The sequence below is a fragment of the Oncorhynchus mykiss genome, chromosome 12, assembly GCF_013265735.2.
Source record: "Oncorhynchus mykiss isolate Arlee chromosome 12, USDA_OmykA_1.1, whole genome shotgun sequence".
NCBI classification, from domain to species: domain Eukaryota; kingdom Metazoa; phylum Chordata; class Actinopteri; order Salmoniformes; family Salmonidae; genus Oncorhynchus; species Oncorhynchus mykiss.
The window spans coordinates 83,505,681-83,518,152 of record NC_048576.1 but is presented as its reverse complement, the minus strand read 5'-3'; the positions used below and the strand labels follow the sequence as shown (position 1 = coordinate 83,518,152).

Genomic DNA, 12,472 nt, shown 5'->3' with positions numbered 1-12,472 from the left:
TTTTTACAACCACACCCCCTGGTGGAGAACTCTGGGACTTCTGGTTCTCAAAGTTTGAAAGTGAAAATGTGCCCCAGAACAATCACAGACACGGATGCAAACATAGCACACAGGGCAAGCACAGATCCACAATCAGTACTATTTGGCTTTGTGAGAGAACAATGGTACTCCCAGTCACAGGACATTGGTACTCTCACAAATCCAAATAGTACTGATTCTGGATCTGTGCTTGCCCTGTGTGCTATGTTTGCATCTGTATCTGTGTTTGTTGTAGGGCACATTTTCCCTTTAGCTGTGCTTGTATGGACAGGACAATGCTATAACTGTTTTCTACTAAGGGTGTGGACTGGTCATAGATTGTATGTGTCCTCTGTCCCCCGTAGGCACGGTGGCCATTGACCTGCAGGACTCCAGTGACAGCAGCCCAGAGGGCCAGGGCCCGGGGGGCATGACCATGGGCAGTGGGGGAGGTGGAGGTGGCAGGGCCAGCCGGACTGAGGGGGGGTTGGGGGGCACTAACACCCTGGCCCTCCCAGCCACAGCAGACTCTGCCGAGGAGAGACGCCACAGCATCGCCCCTGTCCTGGAGCTGGTGGACGGGGTCAACTCGGCAACCTTCGACCCGTTGGGGGACCAATCAGAGGACGAGGGCGGGGACGAGGGGAAGGATGAGGGGGACGGAGACGAGAATGGCCAGTGTTGGGGTGGATGCTGCGAGTAAGTGTTTAGGAGTTGCCTGAGGTCTGATGTGTGTTTGAATTAGTTTAAGTCCTACCATGTTGTGCCCTCAGACCCAGGTGTAAATGTGTTTGTTTCTGTGTGTGTTTCTGTGTGTGTGTGTGTGTGTGTGTGTGTGTGTGTGTGTGTGTGTGTGTGTGTGTGTGTGTGTGTGTGTGTGTGGCAGGTGGGTGAAGGGGTACCCGCTGAACTCTCCGTACATTGGCAGTTCCCCTGCCTTGTGTCACCTGCTGCAGGAAAAAATGCCCTTCTGCTGCCTGCGCCTGGACAAGGTGGGAATCAGACGACTTCTGCCTTTCTTATCCTCAACTAGAACCATCCTAACTACCTGACCCCTCTTCGATGATGATGATGACCTTCATGTAATCCAATGTATTTCCTGTGTCTTTCCTGTGTCATCTCCCTCCTACAGGCCTGCCACCACATCCCGTTCGAGGACGCTCGGTCGTACGGCTTTAAGAACAAGCTGATCATCGTGTCGGCGGAGAGTGCAGGAAACGGCCTGTACAACTTTATCGCGCCCCTGAGGGCTTACTACCGCCCCAAGAAAGAGCTCAACCCCATCGTGCTGCTACTGGAGAACATGTGAGTGGAAACAGACACACTGCAGGAAAACATAGAATTACATAGATATAGAACACTGTAAATCTCTATGGTGCAACCACACTGCAGGAAAACATAGAATTACATAGATATAGAACACTGTAAATCTCTATGGTGTAACCACACTGCAGGAAAACATAGAATTACATAGATATAGAACACTGTAAGTCTCTATGGTGTAACCACACTGCAGGAAACTATAGAATTACATAGAACACTGTAAATCTCTATGGTGTAACCACACTGTAGGAAACTATAGGTTTACATAGATATAGAACACTGTAAATCTCTATGGTGTAACCACACTGTAGGAAACTATAGAATTACATAGATATAGAACACTGTAAATCTCTATGGTGCAACCACACTGCAGGAAAACATAGGATTACATAGATATAGAACACTGTAAGTCTCTATGGTGTAACCACACTGTAGGAAACTATAGAATTACATAGATATAGAACACTGTAAGTCTCTATGGTGTAACCACACTGCAGGAAACTATAGAATTACATAGATATAGAACACTGTAAATCTCTATGGTGTAACCACACTGCAGGAAACTATAGAATTACATAGATATAGAACACTGTAAATCTCTATGGTGTAACCACACTGCAGGAAACTATAGAATTACATAGATATAGAACACTGTAAATCTCTATGGTGTAACCACACTGCAGGAAACTATAGAATTACATAGATATAGAACACTGTAAATCTCTATGGTGTAACCACACTGCAGGAAACTATAGAATTACATAGATATAGAACACTGTAAATCTCTATGGTGTAACCACACTGCAGGAAACTATAGAATTACATAGATATAGAACACTGTAAATCTCTATGGTGTAACCACACTGTAGGAAACTATAGAATTACATAGATATAGAACACTGTAAATCTCTATGGTGTAACCACACTGTAGGAAACTATAGAATTACATAGATATAGAACACTGTAAATCTCTATGGTGTAACCACACTGTAGGAAACTATAGAATTACATAGATATAGAACACTGTAAATCTCTATGGTGTAACCACACTGTAGGAAACTATAGAATTACATAGATATAGAACACTGTAAATCTCTATGGTGTAACCACACTGTAGGAAACTATAGGATTACATAGATATAGAACACTGTAAATCTCTATGGTGTAACCACACTGCAGGAAACTATAGAATTACATAGATATAGAACACTGTAAATCTCTATGGTGTAACCACACTGTAGGAAACTATAGAATTACATAGATATAGAACACTGTAAATCTCTATGGTGTAACCACACTGCAGGAAACTATAGGATTACATAGATATAGAACACTGTAAATCTCTATGGTGTAACCACACTGTAGGAAACTATAGGATTACATAGATATAGAACACTGTAAATCTCTATGGTGTAACCACACTGCAGGAAACTATAGAATTACATAGATATAGAACACTGTAAATCTCTATGGTGTAACCACACTGCAGGAAACTATAGAATTACATAGATATAGAACACTGTAAATCTCTATGGTGTAACCACACTGCAGGAAACTATAGAATTACATAGATATAGAACACTGTAAATCTCTATGGTGTAACCACACTGCAGGAAACTATAGGATTACATAGATATAGAACACTGTAAATCTCTATGGTGTAACCACACTGTAGGAAACTATAGGATTACATAGATATAGAACACTGTAAATCTCTATGGTGTAACCACACTGCAGGAAACTATAGAATTACATAGATATAGAACACTGTAAATCTCTATGGTGTAACCACACTGCAGGAAACTATAGAATTACATAGATATAGAACACTGTAAATCTCTATGGTGTAACCACACTGTAGGAAACTATAGAATTACATAGATATAGAACACTGTAAATCTCTATGGTGTAACCACACTGCAGGAAACTATAGAATTACATAGATATAGAACACTGTAAATCTCTATGGTGTAACCACACTGCAGGAAACTATAGAATTACATAGATATAGAACACTGTAAATCTCTATGGTGTAACCACACTGCAGGAAACTATAGAATTACATAGATATAGAACACTGTAAATCTCTATGGTGTAACCACACTGCAGGAAACTATAGAATTACATAGATATAGAACACTGTAAATCTCTATGGTGTAACCACACTGTAGGAAACTATAGAATTACATAGATATAGAACACTGTAAATCTCTATGGTGTAACCACACTGTAGGAAACTATAGAATTACATAGATATAGAACACTGTAAATCTCTATGGTGTAACCACACTATAGGAAACTATAGAATTACATAGATATAGAACACTGTAAATCTCTATGGTGTAACCACACTGTAGGAAACTATAGAATTACATAGATATAGAACACTGTAAATCTCTATGGTGTAACCACACTGCAGGAAACTATAGGATTACATAGATATAGAACACTGTAAATCTCTATGGTGTAACCACACTGTAGGAAACTATAGGATTACATAGATATAGAACACTGTAAATCTCTATGGTGTAACCACACTGCAGGAAACTATAGAATTACATAGATATAGAACACTGTAAATCTCTATGGTGTAACCACACTGCAGGAAACTATAGAATTACATAGATATAGAACACTGTAAATCTCTATGGTGTAACCACACTGCAGGAAACTATAGAATTACATAGATATAGAACACTGTAAATCTCTATAGTGTAACCACACTGCAGGAAACTATAGGATTACATAGATATAGAACACTGTAAATCTCTATGGTGTAACCACACTGTAGGAAACTATAGGATTACATAGATATAGAACACTGTAAATCTCTATGGTGTAACCACACTGCAGGAAACTATAGAATTACATAGATATAGAACACTGTAAATCTCTATGGTGTAACCACACTGCAGGAAACTATAGAATTACATAGATATAGAACACTGTAAATCTCTATGGTGTAACCACACTGCAGGAAACTATAGAATTACATAGATATAGAACACTGTAAATCTCTATGGTGTAACCACACTGTAGGTGGAGCATAGAGAAACTTGTCCTGGAGAGGCCCTCTTTAAACACACTGTCAGGGAAGAAGGGATGGTCTCATTTTAAGAGTTCCATTAACATAATTTACTGTATGAAAATGTCTGTGTTTCAAGAGTTTATGGGCACTCTGCAGTGCACTGTGCACATAATATGAAATATTACTGTGGTTTCTCCTGGTGCAAAACCCCAATATGGGCATATTAAAGTGTAATCCAATAAAAGGACAATGAAAAGCTGAGTCATGGCCGTGTAGCGCTTTGCTCTCCCACTGTTCTCTGCACACAGCAGCCACGACTTTATATTTCAAATCAAAATCAAAAATCAAATCACATTTTATTTGTCACAGGTGAAATGCTAACTTCCAAGCCCTTAGCCAACAATGCAGTTCAAGAAACAGAGTTAAGAAAATATTGACTAAATAAACTAAAGTAAAACATTTAATAAAAAGTAACACAATAAAATAACAACAACGAGTCTATATACAGGGAGTACCGGTACCGAGGTTATATACAGGGGGAACCGGTACCGAGGTTATATACAGGGGGAACCGGTACCGAGGTTATATACAGGGGGAACCGGTACCGAGGTTATATACAGGGGGAACCGGTACCGAGGTTATATACAGGGGGAACCGGTACCCAGGTTATATACAGGGGGAACCGGTACCGAGGTTATATACAGGGAGTACCGGTACCGAGGTTATATACAGGGGTAACCGGTACCGAGGTTATATACAGGGGGTACCGGTACCGAGGTTATATACAGGGGGTACCGGTACCGAGGTTATATACAGGGGGAACCGGTACCGAGGTTATATACAGGGGGAACCGGTACCGAGGTTATATACAGGGGGTACCGGTACCGAGGTTATATACAGGGGGTACCGGTACCGAGGTTATATACAGGGGGAACCGGTACCGAGGTTATATACAGGGGGTACCGGTACCGAGGTTATATACAGGGGGTACCGGTACCGAGGTTATATACAGGGGGAACCGGTACCGAGGTTATATACAGGGGGAACCGGTACCGAGGTTATATACAGGGGGTACCGGTACCGAGATTATATACAGGGGGAACCGGTACTGAGGCTATATACAGGGGGTACCGGTACCGAGATTATATACAGGGGGAACCGGTACTGAGGCTATATACAGGGGGTACCGGTACCAAGGTTATATACAGGGGGAACCGGTACCGAGGTTATATACAGGGGGAACCGGTACCGAGGTTATATACAGGGGGTACCGGTACCGAGGTTATATACAGGGGGTACCGGTACCGAGGTTATATACAGGGGGAACCGGTACCGAGGTTATATACAGGTGGAACCGGTACCGAGGTTATATACAGGGGGTACCGGTACCGAGGTTATATACAGGGGGAACCGGTACCGAGGTTATATACAGGGGGAACCGGTACCCAGGTTATATACAGGGGGAACCGGTACCGAGGTTATATACAGGGAGTACCGGTACCGAGGTTATATACAGGGGGAACCGGTACCGAGGTTATATACAGGGGGAACCGGTACCGAGGTTATATACAGGGGGAACCGGTACCGAGGTTATATACAGGGGGAACCGGTACCGAGGTTATATACAGGGGGAACCGGTACCCAGGTTATATACAGGGGGAACCGGTACCGAGGTTATATACAGGGAGTACCGGTACCGAGGTTATATACAGGGGTAACCGGTACCGAGGTTATATACAGGGGGTACCGGTACCGAGGTTATATACAGGGGGTACCGGTACCGAGGTTATATACAGGGGGAACCGGTACCGAGGTTATATACAGGGGGAACCGGTACCGAGGTTATATACAGGGGGTACCGGTACCGAGGTTATATACAGGGGGTACCGGTACCGAGGTTATATACAGGGGGAACCGGTACCGAGGTTATATACAGGGGGTACCGGTACCGAGGTTATATACAGGGGGTACCGGTACCGAGGTTATATACAGGGGGAACCGGTACCGAGGTTATATACAGGGGGAACCGGTACCGAGGTTATATACAGGGGGTACCGGTACCGAGATTATATACAGGGGGAACCGGTACTGAGGCTATATACAGGGGGTACCGGTACCGAGATTATATACAGGGGGAACCGGTACTGAGGCTATATACAGGGGGTACCGGTACCAAGGTTATATACAGGGGGAACCGGTACCGAGGTTATATACAGGGGGAACCGGTACCGAGGTTATATACAGGGGGTACCGGTACCGAGGTTATATACAGGGGGTACCGGTACCGAGGTTATATACAGGGGGAACCGGTACCGAGGTTATATACAGGTGGAACCGGTACCGAGGTTATATACAGGGGGTACCGGTACCGAGGTTATATACAGGGGGAACAGGTACCAAGGTTATATACAGGGGGTACCGGTACCAAGGTTATATACAGGGGGTACCGGTACCGAGTCTATATACAGGGGGAACCGGTACCGAGGTTATATACAGTGGTTACCGGTACCGAGGTTATATACAGGGGGAACCGGTACCGAGGTTATATACAGGGGGTACCGGTACCGGTACCGAGGCTATATACAGGGTTACCGGTACCGAGTCTATATACAGGGGGTACCGGTACCGAGGCTATATACAGGGGGTACCGGTACCGAGGTTATATACAGGGGGAACCGGTACCGAGTCTATATACAGGGGGTACCGGTACCGAGGCTATATACAGGGGGTACCGGTACCGAGGTTATATACAGGGGGAACCGGTACCGAGTCTATATACAGGGGGTACCGGTACCGAGGCTATATACAGGGGGAACCGGTACCAAGGTTATATACAGGGGGAACCGGTACCGAGGTTATATACAGGGTTACCGGTACCGAGTCTATATACAGGGTTACCGGTACCGAGTCTATATACAGGGGGTACCGGTACCGAGGCTATATACAGGGGGAACCGGTACCAAGGTTATATACAGGGGGAACCGGTACCGAGGTTATATACAGGGGGAACCGGTACCGAGGTTATATACAGGGGGTACCGGTACCGAGGTTATATACAGGGGGAACCGGTACCAAGGTTATATACAGGGGGTACCGGTACCGAGGTTATATACAGGGGGAACCGGTACCGAGGTTATATACAGGGTGTACCGGTACCGGTACCGAGGCTATATACAGGGTTACCGGTACCGAGTCTATATACAGGGGGTACCGGTACCGAGGCCATATACAGGGGGTACCGGTACCGAGGTTATATACAGGGGGAACCGGTACCAAGGTTATATACAGGGGGTACCGGTACCGAGGTTATATACAGGGGGAACCGGTACCGAGGTTATATACAGGGTTACCGGTACCGAGGTTATATACAGGGGGAACCGGTACCGAGGTTATATACAGGGGGTACCGGTACCGAGGTTATATACAGGGGGAACCGGTACCGAGGTTATATACAGGGGGTACCGGTACCGGTACCGAGGCTATATACAGGGGGAACCGGTACCAAGGTTATATACAGGGGGTACCGGTACCGAGGTTATATACAGGGGGAACCGGTACCGAGGTTATATACAGGTGGAACCGGTACCGAGGTTATATACAGGGGGTACCGGTACCGAGGTTATATACAGGGGGAACAAGTACCAAGGTTATATACAGGGGGTACCGGTACCAAGGTTATATACAGGGGGTACCGGTACCGAGTCTATATACAGGGGGAACCGGTACCGAGGTTATATACAGTGGTTACCGGTACCGAGGTTATATACAGGGGGAACCGGTACCGAGGTTATATACAGGGGGTACCGGTACCGGTACCGAGGCTATATACAGGGTTACCGGTACCGAGTCTATATACAGGGGGTACCGGTACCGAGGCTATATACAGGGGGTACCGGTACCGAGGTTATATACAGGGGGAACCGGTACTGAGGCTATATACAGGGGGTACCGGTACCCAGGTTATATACAGGGGGAACCGGTACTGAGGCTATATACAGGGGGTACCGGTACCGAGGTTATATACAGGGGGAACCGGTACCGAGGTTATATACAGGGGGTACCGGTACCGAGGCTATATACAGGGTTACCGGTACCGAGTCTATATACAGGGGGTACCGGTACCGAGACTATATACAGGGGGTACCGGTACCGAGGTTATATACAGGGGGAACCGGTACCGAGGTTATATACAGGGGGTACCGGTACCGAGGTTATATACAGGGGGAACCGGTACCGAGGTTATATACAGGGGGTACCGGTACCGAGGTTATATACAGGGGGAACCGGTACCCAGGTTATATACAGGGGGTACCGGTACCGAGGTTATATACAGGGTTACCGGTACCGAGGCTATATACAGGGGGAACCGGTACCCAGGTTATATATAGGGGGTACCGGTACCGAGGTTATATACAGGGTTACCGGTACCCAGGTTATATACAGGGTTACCGGTACCCAGGTTATATACAGGGGGTACCGGTACCGAGGTTATATACAGGGTTACCGGTACCGAGTCTATATACAGGGGGTACCGGTACCGAGGCTATATACAGGGGGTACCGGTACCGAGGTTATATACAGGGGGTACCGGTACCGAGTCTATATACAGGGGGTACCGGTACCGAGGTTATATACAGGGGGTACCGGTACCGAGTCTATATACAGGGGGTACCGGTACCGAGGTTATATACAGGGGGTACCGGTACCGAGGCTATATACAGGGGGTACCGGTACCGAGTCTATATACAGGGGGTACCGGTACCGAGGTTATATACAGGGGGTACCGGTACCGAGTCTATATACAGGGGGAACCGGTACCTAGGCTATATACAGGGGGTACCGGTACAGAGTCTATATACAGGGGGTACCGGTACCGAGGCTCTATACAGGGGGTACCGGTACCGAGGCTATATACAGGGGGTACCGGTACCAAGGCTATATACAGGGGGTACCGGTACCGAGGCTATATACAGGGGGTACCGGTACCGAGGCTATATACAGGGGGTACCGGTACCGAGTCTATATACAGGGGGTACCGGTACCAAGTCTATATACAGGGGGTACCGGTTAGTTGAGGTAATTTGTACATGTACTGTAGGTAGGGGTGAAGTGACTATACATAGATAATAGAATATATGACTTGTGTGGCTGGAATCTTTGACAATTTTTTGGGCCTTACTCTGACAGCACCAAGTATATAGGTCCTGGATGGCAGGAAGTTTGGCCCCATTGATGTACTGGGCTGTTCACACTACCCTCTGTAGCACCTTACGGTCAGATGCCGAGCAGTTGACACACCAGGCGGTGATGCAACCGGTCAGGATGCTCTCGATGGTGCAGCTGTAGAACCTTTTGAGGATATGGGGACACATGCCAAGACTTTTCAGTCTGCTGAGGGGGAATAGGCGTTGTCGTGCCCTCTTCACGACTGTCTTGGTGTGTTTAGACCATGATAGTTTGTTGGTGATGTGGACACCAAGGAACTTGAGTGGGTAGTGCGTACAGCCCGGTACATCAAGGGGGCCATAGCTTCCTGCCATCCAGGACCTCTATACCAGGCGGTGTCAGAGGAAGGCCCTAAAAATTGCCAAAGACTCCAGCCACACAAGTCATAGACTGTTCTCTCTGCTACAGCACGGCAAACGGTACCGGAACACCAAGTCTAGGTCCAAAAGGTTACTTAACAGCAGCTTCTACCCCCAAACCATGACACTGCTGAACAATTCATCAAATGGCCACCCAGACTATTTCCATTGACACCCTCCTTTGTTTTTACGCTGCTGCTACTCTCAATTATTTATCTAAACACAGTCACTTTACCTCTACCTACATGTACTAATTATCTGAATTCCATTGACTAACCTGTGTCCCCACTCATTGACTCTGTACCGGTACCCCCTGTAAACAGCCTTGTTACTGTTATTTTATTGTTGCTCTTTTATTATTTTGTACTTCAGTTTATTTAGTAAATACTTTCTAACACTTATGTTTCTTCAAACTGCATTGTTGGTTAAGGGCTTGTAAGTCAGCATTTCACTGTAACGTCCAGCCACACAAGTCATAGACTGTTCTCTCTGCTACAGCACGGCAAACGGTACCGGAACACCAAGTCTAGGTCCAAAAGGTTACTTAACAGCAGCTTCTACCCCCAAACCATGACACTGCTGAACAATTCATCAAATGGCCACCCAGACTATTTCCATTGACACCCTCCTTTGTTTTTACGCTGCTGCTACTCTCAATTATTTATCTAAACACAGTCACTTTACCTCTACCTACATGTACTAATTATCTGAATTCCATTGACTAACCTGTGTCCCCACTCATTGACTCTGTACCGGTACCCCCTGTAAACAGCCTTGTTACTGTTATTTTATTGTTGCTCTTTTATTATTTTGTACTTCAGTTTATTTAGTAAATACTTTCTAACACTTATGTTTCTTCAAACTGCATTGTTGGTTAAGGGCTTGTAAGTCAGCATTTCACTGTAACGTCCAGCCACCCAAGTCATAGACTGTTCTCTCTGCTACCGCACGGCAAGTGGTACCGGAAGTCTAGGTCCCTGTTGTATTCGGTGAATGTGACAAATAACATTTGATTTGATTTGATTGGGGTTCTCTAGTAGCCTGGTTCCCAGATCTGTTTGCGCTGTCTTGCCAACTCCTATGGTGATTGACGCATGACAATAATAAGAGATAATGGGAGTTACAGGAGTTGGCAAGACAACACAAACGGATCTGGGACTCATGCTACTTCTCTGTCTCTACCACTGCAGGGAGCCTGTTTATTTGTTGTGGTAGGTGTAGGTTTGTGCTGTATGGGTCTCCTGGTAATCCATATGTGTTGTGATTGATTCAGACCCGAGCCAGACTTCCTGGAGGCTATCTGCTGGTTCCCCATGGTGTTCTACACAGTGGGCTCCATTGACAAGTAAGACAATCCACCTCAGTACCCTGGTGGCATCATCTGCTTTTCACTCCTACTCTACTTCTTTTCCTCTACTGCTAATTCATACTGGAGCAGCTACACCCCCCGAAGCTGTATATGGACTGACTTTGTTCTGTACTGTATATCACATCAGTTTGTCAATCCTGCTCACTGCTATTTGTCTATATATGGACAATGTCAGTTCTGTTCCAATCTTTGTCTTTCTGACATAAATTCTATAATCCCAAGCCCCTTTCTCCCTCCCTCTCTCTCTCTCCCTCCCTCTCTCTTTCTCCCTCCCTCTCTCTTTCTCCCTCCCTCTCTTTCTCCCTCCCTCTCTCTTTCTCCCTACCTCTCTCTTTCTCCCTCCCTCCCTCTCTCTTTCTCCCTCCCTCTCTCTTTTTCCCTCACTCTCTTTCTCCCTCCCTCTCTCTTTCTCCCTCCCTCTCTCTTTCCCCCTCCATCTCTCTTTCCCCCTCCCTCTCGCTTTCTCCCTCCCTCTCTCTTCCTCCCCCCCTCTCTCTTTCTCCCTCCCTCTCTCTTTCTCCCTCCCTCTCTCTTTCTCCTTCTAGCCTGGACAGTCTGCTGCGTTGTGGGGTGACGTTTGCTGACACCATGGTGGTGGTTGACAAGGAGAGCTCCATGATCGCTGAGGAGGACTACATGGCCGACGCCAAGACCATAGTCAACGTCCAGACCCTCTTTAGGTAGGCTGCTCAGCCATACACAATCATTATACATCCATCACACCGTACCATCCTGCACAATCCAGCAGTTGTTTGTGTGCATTCATAGATATCTGCATTCAGCAAGCACTCTATGTCTAAGAATTTGATTGTGTCTCTTTTCTCTGTCCTCCCAGACTGTTCCCAGCCCTCAGCATCATCACTGAGCTCACCCACCCAGCCAACATGCGCTTCATGCAGTTCAAAGTCAAAGACCACTACTCCCTGGCTCTCTCCAAGCTGGAGAAGGTAACATTGTATTATGGTACTCTCTGTGGTGAGTCGGACCATCCTAGTCAGATCATCTAATGATGTGGGAATGTCAAAGGGAAGTGGTACTCCGTTACTGTAATGCTTATCCATTTCCCTGTCCCTCTTTCTTTCCCCCCCCTCTCTCTCTCTCTCTCTCTCTCTCTCTCTCTCTCTCTCTCTCTCTCTTCCTCTCTCTCTC

The 12,472-nt window shown here is 46.1% G+C and overlaps 1 protein-coding gene across 1 annotated transcript in view; it reads left to right on the top strand.

The window, feature by feature from the left end:
* LOC110539004 (potassium channel subfamily T member 2) overlaps window positions 1-12,472 on the top strand; it is a 90,429-nt gene that overhangs the window by 71,105 nt on the left and 6,852 nt on the right. Inside the window, exons 19-24 of the mRNA XM_036938831.1 lie at window positions 384-717; window positions 905-1,010; window positions 1,151-1,323; window positions 11,228-11,299; window positions 11,869-12,003; window positions 12,159-12,270. Of these exons, the coding sequence (XP_036794726.1) occupies window positions 384-717; window positions 905-1,010; window positions 1,151-1,323; window positions 11,228-11,299; window positions 11,869-12,003; window positions 12,159-12,270 (932 nt within the window). The remainder of the gene's footprint in view (window positions 1-383; window positions 718-904; window positions 1,011-1,150; window positions 1,324-11,227; window positions 11,300-11,868; window positions 12,004-12,158; window positions 12,271-12,472) is intronic.